The 19,357-nt window shown below is 40.8% G+C and overlaps 1 protein-coding gene across 8 annotated transcripts in view; it reads left to right on the forward strand.

The window, feature by feature from the left end:
• Positions 1-13,095: 13,095 nt before the first annotated feature.
• Positions 13,096-19,357, forward strand: part of FOCAD (focadhesin) — a 380,810-nt gene continuing 374,548 nt past the window's right edge. The window contains exon 1 of one of the 8 annotated variants that reach the window (XM_058301924.1): positions 13,096-13,200. Coding sequence is in view for 2 of the 8 variants with exons in the window: in XM_071216764.1 (XP_071072865.1) it covers positions 18,927-18,939 (13 nt within the window). In the remaining 6 variants the exon portion in view is untranslated. Of the gene's footprint in view, positions 13,201-18,872; positions 18,940-19,357 lie in introns of those variants that run through there. The other 7 variants (XM_058301931.2, XM_058301923.2, XM_071216761.1 and 4 more) reach the window with 7 other exon arrangements.

Consider the following 19,357-nt stretch of genomic DNA (forward strand, 5'->3'; position numbering starts at 1 on the left):
TATTTAGGTTTTTTAAAATTTGTTTTAACATTGAGTTGCAGTTTTCTGAATACAAGTGCTTTACATAATTGGTTAAGTTTATTCCTGACTATTTGAGTTTTATCTGTCATATTTTATTTTCACCACTCTTTTGACAATTTTGGTTACTTTTATGGATATAATCTTCATTTCTAGACTTTCTTCCAGGCCCCTCTCTCCTGTCTTTTCTTTTCAGGCTCTAGCACACCCCTTAGTATTTCCTGAAAATCTGGTCTCTTGCTTAGAAATTCTCTCAGTTTCTGTTTATCTGTGAATATTCTAATTTTGCCCTCATTTTTGAAAGACAGTCTTGCTGGATATAAGATTCTTGGCTGGAAGTTTTTCTCTTGTAGTATCTTAATATATCATACCACTGTCTTCATGCCTCCATGGTTTCTGGTGTGAAATCAGTACTTAATCTTATTGGATATCTCTTATATGCTATGCATTGCTTTTCTCTTGCTGTTCTCAGAATTCTCTCTTTGTCTTTGGCATTTGACATTCTGATGAGTATATGTCTTGGAGTTGGTCTATTTGGATTTTTTCAGATGGGAGTACATTGTGCTTCTTGGACAGGGATATCTACATTATTCAATAGGAATGGGAACTTTTCTACCATTATTTCTTCAAATATTCCTTCTGCCCCTTTTCCTATCTCTTCTCCTTCTTGGACACCCATGACATGTATGTTTGCACAACTTTTGCTGTCATTTAGTTTCCTGAGCCCTTGTTCAATTTTTCCACTCTTTTATTCATCTGTTCTTTTGTATGTTCACTTTCAGAGGCTATGTCTTCAAACTCACCAATTCTTTCTTCTCCTCCTTAAATCTGCTATTATATGATTCCAATGTTTTGTTTCTTTTTTTAAAGATTACTTTTCATTTATTTCTCTCCCCTTCCCCGCCCCGCCCCCCCCCAGTTGTCTGCTCTCTGTGTCCATTTGCTGTGTGTTCTTCTGTGTCCACTTGTATTCTTGTCAATGGTGCCCAGAAACTGTGTCTTGTTTTGTTGCATTATCTTGCTGCATCTGCTCTCCATGTGTGTGGTGCCATTCCTGGGCAGGCTGCACTTTTTTTGTGCTGGGTGGCTTTCCTTAAGGGGCACACTCCTTGTGTGCATCAGTATTGCGCATGCCCTGCGTGGCACGGCACACCTTGTGCACATCAACATTGCACGTGGGCTTGCTCATCACACAGGTCAGGAGGCCCTTTGAACCTTGGACCTCCCATGTGGTAGGCAGATGCCCTATCCATTGAGCCAAGTCTGCTTCCCTCCAATGTTTTTCAAATTTCATTTATTGTGCCTTTCATTCCCATAAGATCTGCTATTTTTCTATGCATGCTTTCAAATTCTTCTTTATGCTCTTCCAATGTATTCTTAATATCCTTAACCTCTTTAGCCATCTCACTGAATTCATTAAGGAGATTGTTTGAACATCTGTGATTAGTTGTCTTGACTCCTTTATATCATCTGGAGGCTTATCTTTTTCCTTTAACTAGGCCACAGCTTCCTGTTCTTGATTTGGATTGTAATTTTTTGTTGGTATCTTTGCATCTGGCTTACTAGAGTATTTTTTCTGGGTGCAGTTTTTCTTTTTAGTTAGGGCTTCCTATCCTTTCTCCCTTGCTGTTTGCACAGTAGGAGCCAAGCATGTAGTTGGTGCTATAAGCTATGGGGGCTCAAGCTGCCGTCATTGTGCCAGGGACCAATGAATCTTCTTCTGACTTTCTCCTTTGCCAGGGATTGGACAGAGTCACAGCTATGTGGAATAATCCCAGTGCAGGCCCAGATTGTAGTTGCCCAGAGAGACTGATGAAGCTTCACATCCCTTTCTCCCCGGCCTGGGGCAGGGATGCAGCTGCAAGTGTAGGCAGCAATCTATGCACTGCGGTCCAAGATGACTGCAGTTGCCCCGGTAGACTTCCGATTTTCAGTCTATGCCAGCCAATATTACCTGCAGTTACCTGTATAGGCTGGTGTGGGGCTTCTTAGCCTCCTCCCTGCCAGAGGCGGGGCGGAAGCCTAGGCTAGGGCTGCAGGCTGATCTATGTGAAAGAAACTGGTTCCTGCCAGTTTCAGTCAGCCTGGCTTTCCCTCAGCCTGGGGTGGAGTCAAAATGGCAGCCATGGGCCTCTTTCTGACTCAGGCTGGTTCACACCTCAGCTGTTTCCAGGGTTATATCTTAGCCAGCCAAGTCTACCAATCAGTAGCCAAAATCAGCAGCTAACCCTCTTCTCCTCCCCTGTTTCTGGGAAATGGAGCTTCCAATTCCAGCCACAGAATAGCTCCTGGGGCGGCTTGTGCCGCCAGAGTAGGACAATCACAGGCCTCCGCGCTTGGCTGGTAACTTTCTGGAGAAGCTGGCGCAGGTCCCCGCAGCTTCCTCCCTGCTGGAGATGGCACTGGGGCCTAGGCTAGAGCTGCAATATGATCTGGATGGAAAGAAGCTGGTCCCCACAAGCACGGGTGTTTTCAGTCTGTCCCACTTCCCCTCATGCCAAGTGCGGTGTTAAGATGGTGGCTCTCGGCCTCTTTCTGACTTGGACAGGATCAAACTTTAGCTGTTCTTAGCATTATACCATAGCTGCTGAATTTGCTTATCAGTAGCTGAAATTGGTGCTCAACCGTGTCTTCCTCCCCTATTTGGGGAAGTGGAGCTTTCAATTCCAGCTGTTGAACAGCTCCTGAGGCAGCTTGTGCCTCCAGTGGAGGATGTGCACCAGGCTCCGGGGTGTGGAGTGCTCTACTTCAGAGTTTTCTATGCTGATGGGCCGTCTTCTTCTTCCACTCCTTCAAGGATGTTGCAGGATGCTCTTCTGGTCTTCTGGAGCCCCCAAGCATGTGCTTCAGCTAACTCCAGAGAGCTCTGGGTATTTACTAACTTCCCTGTAGCAGGAGCTCACTCTAGAAGCTCCTTACTCTGCTGCCTTCTTGCTTGTTCTCTGTTTCATCAATATTAACAAAGGTACAACACCAATGTAAGGTGTTAATAATAGTGGGGTATATGGGAATTCTGTGTATTCTGCATGATTTTTCTGTAAACCTACAAATTCTTCAATAAAAATTACATTAAAAAAGAAACGGACTTGGCCTAGTGGTTAGGGCGTCCGTCTACCACATGGGAGGTCCCGGTTCAAACCCCGGGCCTCCTTGACCCGTGTGGAGCTGGCCATGCACAGTGCTGACGCGCGCAAGGAGTGCCCTGCCACACAGGGGTGTCCCCCGCGTAGGGGAGCCCCACGCGCAAGGAGTGCACCTGTAAGGAGAGCCGCCCAGCGTGAAAGAAAGTGCAGCCTGCCCAGGAATGGCGCCGCACACACTTCCCGTGCCGCTGACGACAACAGAAGTGGACAAAGAAACAAAACACAGCAAAAATAGACACAGAGAACAGACAACCGGGGGGGGGGGGGGGGGGGGGGGATTAAGTAAATAAATAAATCTTTAAAAAAAAAAAAGAAATGCATCAGTTAAATATTAATGTATGGACCTTGTTTGGGTCCTGATTTGAATAATTTCGGACAATGGGGGAAACTTGAGCACAGCTGTTTAATGATGACAACTGGAGAAATTTGAAACCAGCTATTAAATGGTAATAAATCTCATTCTATTTGGGGGGGGGGAATCTATTCCAGAATGAGGGTGGGGTATGTACTCTTTCAAGAACAGTTCTGGCCAGTGTAGGGAGAAATGGGAGAGTCTTATTTATTCTTTCTTTTCAAGACGCCTTATTGAGGTATGCATCGGGATTACCCATTTAAAGTGTACAACTCAATGATTTCTAGTGTATTCACAGATATGTGTAACCATCACCGCTATCTACTTTTAGAATATTTTCCAAGAGAAAACCTATACCCATTAGCAGGCATTCTCCATTTTCCTCTACTTGTAGCTCCCCACAATCACTAGTTTACTATTTGTCTATAGAATTTCTATTCTGGACATTTCATAAGAGTGGAATAATAAAATTCGTGGTCTTTTGTGAATGGTTCTTTTCACATAGTATAGCATTTTCAATGTTTATCCATATTGTAGTATGCATCAATACTTTATTTTTTATTGCTGAATAATATTCCAATGTATGGATATACAACATTTTATTTACCCATTCATCAGTTGATAGACATATGAACAACTCTATTTGGGTTATTTTATGAATAATGCTGTGATGAACATTCTTGTACAAATTTTGTATGGACATACATCTTAATTTCTTTTATTTCTTTTTTTAATGTTTTTTAAAAAAGATTTATTTATTTATTTCTCCCCCCTTCACCCCCACCCCAGTTGTCTGTTCTCTGTGCCTATTTGCTGCATCGTCTTTTGTCCGCTTCTGTTGTCAGCAGCACGGGAATCTGTGTTTCTTTTTGTTGCGTCATCTTGTTGTGTCAGCTCTCCGTGTGTGCGGCGCCATTCCTGGGCAGGCTGCACTTTCATTGGCGCTGGGTGGCTCTCCTTACAGAGCACACTTCTTGCACATGGGGCTCCCCTACGTGGGGACACCCCTGTGTGGCAGGGCACTCCTTGCGTGCATTAGCACTGTGCGTGCGCCAGCTCCACACAGGTCAAGGAGGCCCGGGGTTTGAATCCGCGGACCTCCCATGTGGTAGACGGACACCCTAAACACTGGGCCAAGTCCGCCACTCATCTTAATTTCTTTTAGATATATACCTGGAAATGTAATTGATGGGTCATATGGTAATTCTATGCTTAACATTTTGAGGAACTGTCTTAGTTTATGAGAGCTGCTATTCAAATATCACACACTGTTTGGCTTAAACAATAGGAATTTATTGTATCACAGTTTTGGAGGAGAGAAGTCCAACATCAAGGTATTGGTAGGGTTTGCTTTCTCCTAGAGTCTATAGTATTTGGGGAATCCTCTTTCACATGGTGATTTCTCTTTCTTTTTGTCTGCTCCTCTGATTTCTGCTGACATCTGGTTTCTATTGGTTTCTGAATTGTACCGGCTTACTGTGTATGAATTTCCCCTTACTGTGATTCTAGTCATTTGGATTAAGGCCCACCCTCATTCAATTTGTGCTTATGTAAAAAGGATCTTCAAAGATCCTATTCACAAATGAGTCCATGCCTTAACTGATAATAACTTATTTACAAATGGGTTCACACTCACTGGAACACAGATTAAAACCTGAACATGTCTTTTGTGGGGGACATGATTCCATACCCAATATGAACTGCCAAATGATATTTCCACAATCTTTTATCCTAATTTCACACTACAATGGCAGAGCTGAGAAGTTGTGACAGAGATTGTATTTGGTTCTCTTGTTACTTCACATTCTGCTCAACGCATTGCAATTTGGAGTGACATAGTTATAACTCAACAGCATTTTGAGTACCATGTGTTATCGCTATACCTACATTAAAAGAGAAAAAATTCCTGTGCATATCCATCGTGTCAAAACAAGAAAAGAAGAGAAAAGTGAATTTGGTATGTCATGCCATTAACTACTCTGTTATCAAATTAGATGACAAAAGTATGTATTTATGATGTAACACATCTATGATGTCCTAAAAGATTGATATACATGGACATTGCCAGATTAATCTCTAAATACCCAAGTCATAGGGATGCAATGGTCAAAAAAAATTGAAAATTGAAAATGAACTATCTCATCACAGCAGAATTTCTTTACAAAAGTAAAAAAGTAAAAAAGGTAGTAACCAGAGTTGGTTTCTGAGTGACTCATTTGTTAGCCAAGCAAGGAAAACTGCTTAGTTAGCTCATGTCTGATCACAGCAGCTGAGGAAATATTTCCAGAGAAAATAAACTTGTTTATAACTATTAGCCTTTTAGTGAGAACAGTTGCTTGAAGAGTTTAGAACATTGGAAGCCAATTTTAAAAAAACAAGGTATACACCTAATACAAACTATGAACTATAGATAACAGTAATATTGTAATATTCTTTCATCAGTTGTAGCAAAGGTAACATACCAATGCTAAGTGTCAATAATATGGGGTTTTTCTTTTTGGAGTAATGAAAATGTCCTGAAATTGACTGTGGCAATGATGCATAACTCTGTGATTATATTGAGAGCCATTGATTGTACACTTAGGATGGATTGTATGGTGTGTGAATAAAACTGCTTAAAAAAAAAAAAGAAAACAAGGTAGAGGGGATGTGACAACCTGCAAGTATATGGCTTATTGAAAGAAATTCAAATGCAAAAATTAAAAACCTATGCATATGTATAAACATTTATCAGTGGGAAGAAAAAAGATAAATGATTTCCAGTGGTTGTCCTTGGCTTATGATGATTTGACAGATAATACCAATATTGCTTAGTTGTTTATTCAAGGAATCAATGCTGAGTTTGAAGTGACTTAAGGATCAGTTTCTATGAATTGTCTGTAAAGAACAACTATAGGTGAGTATATTTCAAAGTTGTGAAACATGAATTCAGTTGAACCTGAAGTGGAATCTGCTAAGATATGTTACTACTGATGGTGATAAAAAATATGTGTGAAGCAGAAAAGACTTAGTTGGACAAATTTAGAAAGTTTTTGAAAATGTAAGGGGTTTATAGCCTGTGGTCATTCATTGTACTGTTTATCAGCAGATAATCTGAGGAAAGTATTTGAATTTGTGGTGTGTTTTTGAACCAGTAGTGTCAGTGGTGAACTTTATTCACTGTGGTGGACTTAAAAAACATCAGTTCTGCAAACTTCTGTCAGAAATAGAAGCTGAGTATCCCGACTTGCTATTTTAGTATCCTGGGCTGCTCAAGCAAATACCATAAAGTGGGGTGGCTTAAACAATGGGAATTTATTTGCTTACAGTTTAAGCCTGGGAAAAAGTCCAGTTCTTTTGAATATGCATGCATTACTCAGTCCCCCAAAATTTGGTAAAGTTATTCTAAAATAAAACTTCATGAGGTTTTTTGTTGTTGTTAAAGTCCAAATCAAAACATCATCAAGGCGATGCTTTCTTCCCAGTGATTGTGGCATCTGGTGCTGCCTGCTGCAAATCCTTGGTCCTTAGTCTGCCACATGGCAAGTCACATGGTAGTGTCTCCTGGCTTCTCTCTTCTCTTCAGGCTTCCACTGATGTTTGTTTCTTGCTTCCTGCGGTTTTCTCTCTCTCTGTCTGAATTTCACTCTGCTTACAAAGGACTCCACTAAAAGGATTAAGATGCATCCTAACTGAGGTGGGCCACACCTAAAATGTAGTAACCTCCTCAAAAGGCCCTACTTACAATGGGTTCACACTCCTCCTAGGGATGGATTAGATTTAAGAACATGTTTTTCTGGGGTACATACAGGTTCAAGCGACCATACTTGCCTTACCATAAAGCAGTTGGAAGGCTTAGCAGTGGTAAAGTTTTATTCCAATTTTTGAACTCAGAGCTGAGACCGAAATTTTTCTGAATAAGAATATTCCTCAAGCATTATTATTGAACACTGAAGTTATCTTTTTTTGCAGATTTGTTAATGTTTCTCAATATAAAATTGCAGGGAAAACTGCGCTTATATGCAAAATTGATACTGGGGTAAAGTATTTAACAGCAACTAATGTAGTTTGAATCACAAGTAATGTCAAGCTGTTTATACACTTCCTGTGCTGTCAAAATTAAAACAAGAAGCAAGGTCTCCATTCTCACACACATTTCCAGGCTCAATAACACTTCCAACAACATTTTTTTCAGATCTCAATATAAGTACAAAGGAAATTTCCATATTTCTAAACCCATTTAACAGTACAATTGAGCAGCTTCTACCTAATTTTCAATTGGAAAAAGTTAATTGCAATTGAATGACGTAAATGGCAATCATCAAGAGAAGAAACTTCCAAGCAATAACTATGCTCAGTTAAAACCCTGTGCTCAAAAGGTATATAATTTAAAAATCATATGTTCATGGGTTGGTATCAGTATTTGGCCATTCAAAATATCTCATTTTAGATCAGCATTAACAGATAAATATTTGCAATTAATTTTGGATGATAGGGAACACTGACTTTGAACCCCATTTAAGTGAACTGTTATCCCCTAATAAAGTATTCCATTCTTCTCATTAGTAGACCTGCATTACAAAATTTGTATTCAATTATTATTATATTTTGAATTTCATCAATTATATTGTTTTCTCTCATATAAATATTTATGTAATATCTTTAATTTTGCTTCTTGATTCACAAACCCTGAAATATTTACTATCTGTTCCATTTCAGAAAAAAAAAACTGCTCACCCTTGGTTTAGATCAATCACATTCCACCCCCTATGGCTAGGAACATTGTGGAGTCAAATAAGTTGGCATTACTTTAACACAGGGATTCCCCAGAAATAATGTAACTTAATATTAGCAAGGATTTGATAATGTCTCATGATTAAGAATCATGACTTATTACAGTTAGTGGAGACACATGGCCACATCATCCTTATTGCCCAAATGAAATTGAGCAAACCACAAGAAATGTGAATGGTGCATCCTAGACCAGCCAAGGGCCAGCTGACCATAGACACATAAGTTGGCTTAGGAGAGATCAGTTAAGCCAGCCTAGTTCAGAAGTGCTTAGCCAACCCACAGGATCCTGGAAAGAACACATGTTTGTGATTTTAAGTCACAAATTCTGGGGTGATTTGTTAACACAGCAAAAGGTAACTGTTTTACACGATCAAGGTAAATATGCCAGATATCTACTTTTACTCCTGCTCTGCAACCCAGGAGGCTGACCTGTAAGAACTGCTTCATTGGCCTCCCTTGCTTTAAAATGTCACAAGGGGGTAGGGAGTGGAAGAGATGAGATGTGGGGGCGTTTTCAGGACTTGGAGTTGTCCTGGGTGGTGCTGCAGGGACAGTTACCGGACATTGTATGTCCTCCCATGGCCCACTGGGTGGACTGTGGGAGAGTGTGGGCTATGATGTGGACCATTGACCATGAGGTGCAGCGGTGCTCAGGGATGTATTCACCAAATGCAATGAATGTCTCATGACGTTGGAGGAGATTGTTGTTATGGGGGGAGGAGGCGGTGAGCGGGGTGGGGTATATGGGGACCTCATATTTTTTGAATGTAATATTAAAAAAATAAAGACAAAAAAAAAAGGTCACAAGGAGAGAGGATAATGAAGTTAAGATTTTAAGTCACTGGGATCTCTCCTTGAGGGGTCACTCAACCAAAGGTTCCATCTCATGTTAGGTAACCCTATGTATACCAGTCTTCTCCCTGCTTGCGAAATTCTACTTCTCCTTGCTGCTTTAGGCTGAGGGGTGAATCTGAAGTCCCAATGTTATTAAGTGTCCTTTTCTATCTCTTTACTCCCTGCTTACACCTTTGCTTCTAGTCCCTTATTAAACTCTCGTCCAATTGTGTGCCTTTTAATTCCTGCTGGGACCCTGACTGATAAAGCTGACCTCATCAAGAAGGTAACATCTCAGCAAAGACTTGAAGGATCTGATGAAATGAGTCATGAAGATGTATCTGGGGGGCAATGCCAAGATCCTAAATTAGCAAGGAGGTCAGGCTGATTGTAGTGGAGTGAGTTGGGGAGGAGGCATGTAAAGGTACCATTCTCTGTGTGTGTGCACACGCATACACAAAGGAGGCCGGGAAGGCAGTTCAGGCAGTGCCTTGGAGGCCTTTGTAAGGGCTTTGACTTGTGCGCTGAAGGAAATCGGAAGCCATACACTTACATCTAATTAAATCTAATAAGATTACTTCCTGTTATGTGGCGACAGTGGATCTCTGTGACTCAGTACTGAATTTCTCTTCCCAGTCTTGTGCCTGCTGATGAATGTGTGGGCGTGTTGAGGCAGCCCAGCATGCTTGGGCTTGAGTTCAAGGCTTTGTGCTTCTCCTGATGATGTGGATGACCTGACCTTCCCTTACAGTACAGGATTCAGACTACAGTACCTTTTTTTGTCAGCTTATTCTTTTCAGTTCAGTTAATGATTTGGGAGTGGACACATTTTTCTTACTCTCTTTCTTTTTTTGTTGTTGTTAAATCCAATTGGGCCTTCTCTACTGACTTCAAAACGCATACGTATCTAAAGGGTCTCATACAATAGGGAACTAACTGCTTAACTACTTCAGTGGAAAAGATACAAGTAAGTTAACAGAGCAATGCTGTCTGCTTGCCTACTTCTTAAAGATGGCGGTTTCTTTTGAATATTTAAAAGGCAGAGAATTCATTAACATGTACAATGTAAGCCTGTCCATAAAATAATATGCAGTAGGCTCAAAACCTGTTTTAATCCTTCAATTGAAATTTCCATTTGTGCTTGGTCTTCTGGTATTAAGTCTAGATCACACTCTGCAGGTTACAAGAATGAAGCTTCCTCTTGTCCCAGAGCCCCCACAAGGGTCCACCCCCTCCCTGCTGTTTCTCAGACATTCTCCCCAGGTTGACTCTCAATGAGTCCCCTACAAAGGGCTCCAAGCATCATTATCAGTTCTGGGTATAGACTACTCAATGAGATTGACCTTTCCAGGTCTTACCTCCATCAAAATGTGGCTGTATTCCCTCAGGCCCCATTCTCTGTTTTTAGCACTGAATGAATCCAAGCTATTTAGTTAATCGGGAAAATTAACTGAAACAGGAGCTGTTTCCTTCTTGCTATGAGAACTATTTCTAATCTTTCATATCTAACTGTGACCCCACTTTCTTTTAAACTTAATTATTTTTAAAACTTTCTGAAGTGGGCCGTTCCTGTGGGCATGCAGTAAAAGAGCTTTGGCTAGTTGTCAGGAAACCAGGATCTTAGCTTTTCTTCTGACACTGGTTAGCTATGTGATTTTGAAGATGCATCTTTATCTCTTTGGAATCTTGGTTTCCCTCTCTGTAAATTTACAGGGTTTCACTAGATCAGTGGAACTCTGGCATTTTTGAGAAACAACACAGGACTTCAAAGGCCATTAAAATAAACAAAAACTCTCAACACATCTAATTTACTAATTGCCATTTCATTCAAGTGAGAATATTTTTAACATGCAAAAAATCAAAGCATAATCTTAAAAAAGAACAGTCCTTTAAATGGAATACATTCATCACCATTTGCCAGTGAAAATTTTGTCATGGACTGGCAGCTCCTGAGATCATTTCTTGTTTGAAAAATCTATTCCTCAAATTTTAAAATAAATCTGATAGCTGCTGAACTGGCCTCCAGAATAAGCTGTTCCTTGAGGCTCTGGATTATGTTTTTTACCTTGGTTTCTCCCATGCCCAGAACAGTGCCTGGTGTAGTAACAGAATAAATAAATGAAAAGGTAAACTGATTCTTGCAAGATTACATCTATGGCAAGAATGTACCCCAGGACTGGGGATGAGCTGTTAAAACTTTCAGCCTAGTTCAAGGTCTGCAGCAAGAGTCAAGCCAGTTGTAGGTGCTACTTAATTTAGCATAGGTTTAGCAGCCTAGGTCCCTTACTTCTGCCAAAAATCTGAATCTAGGGTGGGCTTCAAAAATAAAAAATTACAGACTCATCATCATTCTTTAAATGGGTGCTTCCTCCACACCCTCCTAAAGCCAACCTGTCTATAAAACAGGAAATGCATTTATTTCTTGAGAGCACGGGTTCTAAAGTCCAGACTGCCTGTTTCAAATCCGGTTTTGGCACTAGCTAGGTGTATGACCTTGGTCAAGACACCACCCCTGTGCCTCAGGTTCCATGTTTATAAAATGTGGGTAATAACTGTCTCTTAAGGTTGTTCTATGGATTCAATGAGTTGATATAATTAGAAAGTGCTGTTCACATAGTTAAGTGTTCAATTATATTCTTGACCAATGAACCTCAAGGAATATGGGAACAGGAGAAGAAAAGAACATGGTCCTAAATTAAGTACTGTTATGTTTGAATTATTAAGACCAAAGGGGATTATTATCAAAGCCCATAAAATCAAGGAGACAATTATAAACCTTACAAAACTCTCTTCTCCCAAAGGATAACAGAGATTGAATATATAAGTAGGTTCAAAATTAATTTAGATACACTCTTGCAGAATGAATGCATCATAGATTATTGAGATTACTGGAGATGACCTATGGTATAAATTACCTTTCTGAAGTGTGAGGAAATAAATCCTTACAACTAATGAGAAAAAGAAATTCTGGTTGGCACTTTAAAATGACCTTAGAAGCTTATAAAAATACCTGTGTCAAGACCTTACCTCAGAGCTATAAGCATCTCTAGAGACGCAGCCCAGGCACTGGTATTTTTATTTTATTTTCATTTTTTAAGAAAAGCTTATTAAATGATTCTAAGATGCACCAGGGTTTACAAATGGATGAGTAAGCCAGGGTCTCTAGAGCTACTTGACTTAACTCTTTCATCTTGTATATAATTCCACTTCTGTTACCTAAAATCAAAATTCAACTCCTTCATAACTATCTTTTTTCTTGGCTGTCATCTTAAAGTTTCGGACCCATTGTGCCATAGAAGAACATATCCCTCTCCTTCCTTCTTTGTAAGGAGAAAATGCACGTAAAATAGTAGCATTTGTTCAGGCACTCAAATATTAGACAACAATAACAACTACATGCGCTAGTTCTCCCCAGATTAAATCAGTAGAAACGCCGGTCTAGTAACGACTCATTATCCAACAAGTGGACGAACCACTGTAGCATCAAAACTGCAGTGTTCTGTATTGGCCAAGTGAAGTAAAGATGACAAACAGTAGCGACAAGAGGGAGAATGAATAACTGCTTCGTGCCAAGTCAACTGCCTGCCGTAAATTTTCTCAATCCTCAATGTTATCAGTACTATTTCTCCTTTCCCCACTCCCCTCGGATACTAAAACCTCCAACTAAGAGCTGCTTTGCTCATGTCTGCCTAGGGCCAGGCTGCCATCAACACTTCCCGGGCGCGCTGCAGTGGCATCTCTAGGCAGGTTCCTTTGACGTGCTTTTCCTAGGGCTTGTTTCCCCAATGCGGTGCTGCCCCACAGCCTCCGCCGAGCGCGCCGCCCCTTCGGGCGGCCACTGCTGCAGACCAGCCAGTTCTGCCGCCCACGCCGTCTTCCAGCCGCAGTGCGCGGCTTACGCCTGGGATGCGCGTGCGCGCAAGCGTGAAAGGGCGGGCCGAAGTCGAGGGGGCGGGGCAAACCCTCTCGATCTGCATTCCATTGGCTCGCTTGCTGTAATCCCCGTCCCTCTACGTTCGAGGCGGCGGGGCGGGCCACGTCCGACAGCCGGCGCTGGGCTGAACCTGTGGCACTAGGGAGGTAAGCGATGCGGGCTGGCAGACGCGGGGCGGCGAGTAGCTGCCCTCTGCACAGTAGTGCTGGGTCACGACCGCCTGCGGCCTTGGTCCGCTTGCGGGAAGGGTGACGGAAGCCCTGCGGGCTGGGGATGTACCGGGAGATGGGCCTGGGGAGCATGTGGCGGCAGGGCCCTGTCGCGGCGTGGGGCGGCCGGTGTAGAGACCGGTCCTGCTCTTTGCCCTCGTCCTGTCCCGGCCACGTCTGAGCTCCCGGAAGACCAGGCCTTCTGCGGATGGAGAGCTCGGATTGGTCTGGGCGGGGCTGGTTGTGGTTCCTGAGGTGGGGCTCAGTGGGATCCCGACACGTACGCGGGTGGGAGCTATCCTTGCAAACTCACCTGCAGCAGATTGCAGTCATCCTTTTGCGGGTTCTGTAGTTGGGATTACCGCTGGGGATTCCGACAGCGTCCTCTCTGGCCGGGCGCGTCTGTTTCTTCATACCCAGTCATTCATAACATATTCACTTTAATGCAAAGGCATATGGGTGAGCAGGGCCTGTTTTCACATCTCCTGGCTTTGGGGTTCTGTTCTCCCTTGCGGGAATTACCCGAAGAAATTGTGTGTGTGTGTTTGGAATGTCCGCAGCTGCTATGCGTACATGTGCAGATACCTGCAGAGGTGTTGCATCCACTCTAAATGAGTTAATTTCATGTGTGGCATCTTGATCCCCCCAGTTCAGTTCCTGAATTTGGAGGTTTTGAAATTAGTGAAGTCATCCTCTTAAGTATTATGATGCAGTCATTCTTTCATCCATTCAACAAACTTTATTGATGAATTCTTGGATCAGGATCTTATGCCAGAAATTTAGTGGCCATTTCCTGCCCTTTTTTCCTAGTTTATCTGCTGGCTTTATTGTCTAGGTTTGAGGAGGGATTTTTTTGTTGATGGCTGAATTTCTAGATTTAGGTACAAAAGTTTATGATTCTATATTATAGGGTAGAACTCTTTTGGAACCTCATTAAGGTTTACTCATTTTCACCACTTAAGCTTTTTATGGTATCCCTAAATGTTAATCTTGCTTACTGTACCACTAACCAGCCACCTCTCCTTAGGTCTCAGTGGCCCATCTGTGAAGCAATGGGATTGAGATTTGAAGTCTTCTGTGATTTTTGAGATGTTCTAAGATAAGGAAGGGCAGATGGCATGTTTATTGAAATGTTTTAGTCATTGGGGAATGGTCATTAAAAAATACAGAATGTATATTACGAATATGTTTTAATTTATCTCAGTCTGTTCAGATTTACTTTTTGACTAGCAAACAAGTGCATGTCTACTGTAGTGATTCACATGCAGTTTCTAATACAAAGCACTATGACTCATCTAAATTTTGAGATGTAATCAGGAGATTTTTACTGTTACCTATGAGGTATGATATAGAAACAATTGGATAAGAATGCAGTTTTTCAAAGCATTTTGACTTGCTTTGATAGATTAGTAGTAACTGGAACATCTCTTGTTTGTTTACTTGCTTGGTTAATGATAGCTAGTTACCATCACTTGGCTAATGTTTATTCATACCCTGCCTATGTTAACATTTATTTTATAATCCTAAAATTTATTTGATTTTATTTGATTGTCACCTCCACTTGAGGACTAATAACCAAAAGGTCAGTAAATCATTAGCTTGAGAATAAAAATGTCCATAGAGTGTAACAATATTTTTCATCTGTTGAGTGTTGGTCCAAGGAGATTATTTGGTCTTTCTGTAGGTATGATTAAAAATGATTTCTAAAAAAGTTCTTCTGAGATATCATATTCACAGTCCCATGATACTTTTTGGAGATTATCTAGAAACCATTTGGTGAATTATATTGTTCATATAATTATCAGAGGTTTGGATTTAAGAAAATTTAACTTTTCTAGATTATTTTAGTCCTAGAAATGGGCCAAAATACAATAAAAAATACAGTTAAATTATATTGGAAGTGTAGGGAAGATATAAGAAATATTGGTGGGCCTATGGCATAACTTGATTTTAAACAGCATTTTTTGGTTTATGACAACTCAGTTTTTTTAAAAAAATGAAACCTAGGGTGATAATTTAAACTTTGATCAAATGTGCAGTACTTTTTTTTTTTTTAGATATGTGAAATCTATAAGCTTTGTATATTAAAAAAAAATACTACAGACCTAAATATGTAATTGAATAGAGGTTGTAACTACTACTTCCATTTAATAGGGAATGAGATTTACTAAGCTATTAGGACAAAGGATGTTTGTCAGTTTTCCCCATTTAGATCATTTGAAACAACAAACTTTTCAAGGAATGTGGAAATCTCATCTATTTTCAAATAATAGATTCATTACACATTGTTGTGCTTATTAACTGGCTCTCCCAAATACTTCTGGCCTTATATTTTTTTAACCTACTCCAAGTAGGTTAACTACATTAACAATTACATTGGCAGTAATTTACATTTATACTGTTTATATTTTGCTTTAATTTATGTTGGATTTTATTCAGTTAGGCTGACTTATTTTAGTTTTATCTATTTTACAGATATTTCAAAAATACTTTACAGTATAAATTTCCATTGTTCATAATGGAAAAACATTTTTTTCAGGTCAAAATAAGTTGAAAATCCAAACTGCATAGATATTCAGTGTGCTGGCATTATTTGGTTATCGATTTATCTTTTCACTTGTCTGGGGACTAATGCAGCATTCCACCCAAGCCCTAAATGCAAGATGTTCTTTCCAATTCATAGAATATATCTTCTAATCCCTTTTTGCTCAAATGAGTGACTGCTTGCTAATTTGGCCAATACACATGCTGAACAGATGTTATAATTGTGAATATAATTATAGTTTTTTTTTTTAACATTTATTATTTATTTATCAGCTCCCCCCCCCCCGCCCCCCACGGTTTGCAGTCACTGTCAGTTTCTGTGTCCAATTGCTGTGTGCTCTCTGTGTCTGCTCATCTTCTCTTTAGGAGGCATTGGGAACCCAATCTGGGACCTCACATGTGGAAGAGAGGTGCTCAATCACCCGAGCCACCTCAGCTCATGGGTATGTTATGTCTCTCATTGTTTTTCCTCTTTGTGTTTCTTTTGTTGCATCATCTAATAGCATCAGCATTCTGTGCCTGCTGCCTGTGCCAGCTTACCTTCTTCAAGAGGCACCAGGAACCCAACCTGGGACCTCCCATGTGGTAGGCGGAAGCCGAATTGCTTGAGCCACATCCACTTCCTTGTACCTATAGTTTTGATGAGGTTTTCTGGCTGTTAGTGTGAATTGGCAACTTTCTCTCCTCTCCTGACAGATATTTCTCTTTCTTTTCCTAGCTGGTTTTAGAATTTTTAAACTTTATTTAACAATCTCTGAACAGGTTGGTTTACATAACCAAAATTTTAGGTTTTAATATACACTATTAGGACATAAACATGGTATATGAAGAGATAGAATAGGTCTCCCTCTATGTTTCACCATCTACCCAAAAAACACACTGGGAAGAGTGGAGGAAACTTTATTAAAATAGTTTTGAGTTGTTGAAACATTTAAGTAAATGGAATTTTTAGAGTCGTTATATATTAATGATATTATATTCATTATTTATTCTTTCATCAACAGAGAACATCTGCTCTGTTTCCAGGTCCCTGACTTTTCTTCAGGGATCTTAAGGTTTTGCATGGAAGCTACAAACAAGATCAAAATACAATGAAAAAAATATTATAATTAGATGTCTATATAGAATGCTTTGGAGGGTAGGAGTTAACTGATTGAGTGTGAGGTTTGGGGAAGATTCAGAGAAGGCTTCCTGGAGGAATTTTTCATTTGAACTGAATTTTGAAAGCAAATAGGAATTAATTGGTTAAAATGGAGGATAACAATCCAGGCACAAGAAGCAAATGTTAGAGACAGAACATAGAATCTAAATATGTTAAGGGGGAGAATGGAAAGATGAGGTTTAATAAGTAAGCAGAGTCCAAATAATGAAAGGCCTTTTTCTTTACTGTACTGAAGATTTTTATGTTGGAGGCTATGGTATACATGGGTAAGAGATCCTGTTCCCTTTACCTACTTAAGGTTTTGTTTCCAGTATATCTCTCCTGCAGTATTGCATTTTCCGTCATTATTAGATTATTCCCTTCCATATACAAACATGCTGTTGTTTCTGTTACTTTAAAATAATAATCCTTTCTTGACCCCATTTCCCCCTTATGCCACTCCCCAATTTCTTTGTTTTCCTTTACGGCAAACCATACTCATGTTTGCAATGACTTTCCTTCTATTCTTAAACCTACTTTAGTCAGGCTTTCTCCTTCACCACTCCAGGAAAATTGCACATCTCAGAGACACTGAGGATTTTCATTTGCTTATTCTGAAGTCTGCTCTTAATCCTTCTCTCTCACTTGACCTATCAGCATTTTTTGAAACAGTTGATCAGTCTCTGCTTCTTGAAATACTTTCTTCCCTTGTTTTCAAAGGTAACGCAATTCTTGGTTTTCCTACTACCTCACTCTTCCTTTTCAGATTTCTTTACTGGTTGTTTCTTATCTCTCCATCCTCTTAACATTGGGATGCTCCAGGACTGAGTTATTAGAACTCATATTCCCTCGATCATATCATTTAGTCTTTAAATATTTTAGCCTGGACCTCTTCCTGTGAACTCCAGACTCTATATATCCAGTTGCCTACTCAGTCTTTCTATTTCAATGACTAATAGAAATCTCAAACTCCTGATTTCCTCCTTATACCTGCTTCACCCATAGTCTTCCACATCTCAGTTAATGGGTACACCTGCCTTTCAGAGACTGGGGCCAAAACCCTGGTGTCATTTTTGACTTTTCTCTTTGTCTCACAATCCACATATAAACTATTTGAAGCTTGGTTGTACCTTCACAATATACCTAGAATCTAAGTACTTTTTTTTTTTTTTTAAGATTTATTTATTTATTTAATTCCCCCCCCTCCCCGGTTGTCTGTTCTCTGTGTCTATTTGCTGCGTCTTGTTTCTTTGTCCGTTGTCATCAGCAGCACGGGAAGTGTGGGCAGCGCCATTCCTGGGCAGGCTGCACTTTCTTTCACGCTGGGCGGCTCTCCTTACAGATGCACTCCTTGTGCGTGGGGCTCCCCTACGCGGGGGACACCCCTGTGTGGAGTGGCACTCCTTGCGCGCATCAGCACTGCACTTGGGCCAGCTCCACACGGGTCAAGGAGGCCCCGGGTTTGAACCGCGGACCTCCCATGTGGTAGACGGACGCCCTAACCACTGGGCCAAGTCTGTTTCCCTCTAAGTACTTTCCACCACCCACTGCTCTAACCCTAGTCTAAGCTCCCTTCATGTAACCTCTGTATCAGTTATCTATTGCCACCCACTCCAAAAACTTAATGGCTTAAAATAGCAATCATTTATTAGTTCACAATTCTGTGCTTGGCAATTTGGGTTGGGCCCAGTGGGGCTGTTCTTTTGCTGGTCTTGCCTGGGCTCACACAAGAAGTGATGGGAACTGGGAAGTTTGGAGGCCCAGCTGGATTGCTTTGTCTTTGCTTCATGTGGTCCAGCAGGCTATCCCATGCTTCTTTACATGGTGGCCTGATGGAAGAAAGAGAGCGAGAGGAAGCTGCATGGTTTCCTGAGGCCTAGACTCAGAATTCCTGTAACTTTGCTTTCCCTGCTCTTGGTCAAAGCAGGTCACAAGGCCAGCCGAGATTCATGGGAATGGAGAAATATACTATCTCTTTATGATGGAAACAGGTGAGTTACTTTGTAAAGGGGTGTACCTACAAGGATTGGGAGGAATTTGGGGCCATCTTTTCCAATCTACCATAGCCTTTTACCTGGTCTCTTCTCTTCCATCTTCATTCCCTACAGTATTGTCAGCATAGCTTGCCAGAGTGATTCTTATAGAAAATAAGTTAGATCTCTTTTCTTTTCTGCCCCAACTCTCCAATAGCTTCCCATTTCCACCCAGAGTAAAAGACACAGTTTTTGCGGTGGTCTTTGAAGCTTGTCATGACCTGACCCCTTTATTACCTCTCCAATTTCATTTCTAGGTCTTCTCCCCCTCACTCACTCACCTGTCCAAATTAGTCTCTTTGCTCTTTCTCAAACATGTGAAACATGTTTCCCACCGGGGCCTTTGTACTTCTGCTCCTTCTGCCTAGAACCCTCT

This window comes from Dasypus novemcinctus, chromosome 8 (assembly GCF_030445035.2).
Source record: "Dasypus novemcinctus isolate mDasNov1 chromosome 8, mDasNov1.1.hap2, whole genome shotgun sequence".
In the NCBI taxonomy this organism is placed as follows: domain Eukaryota; kingdom Metazoa; phylum Chordata; class Mammalia; order Cingulata; family Dasypodidae; genus Dasypus; species Dasypus novemcinctus.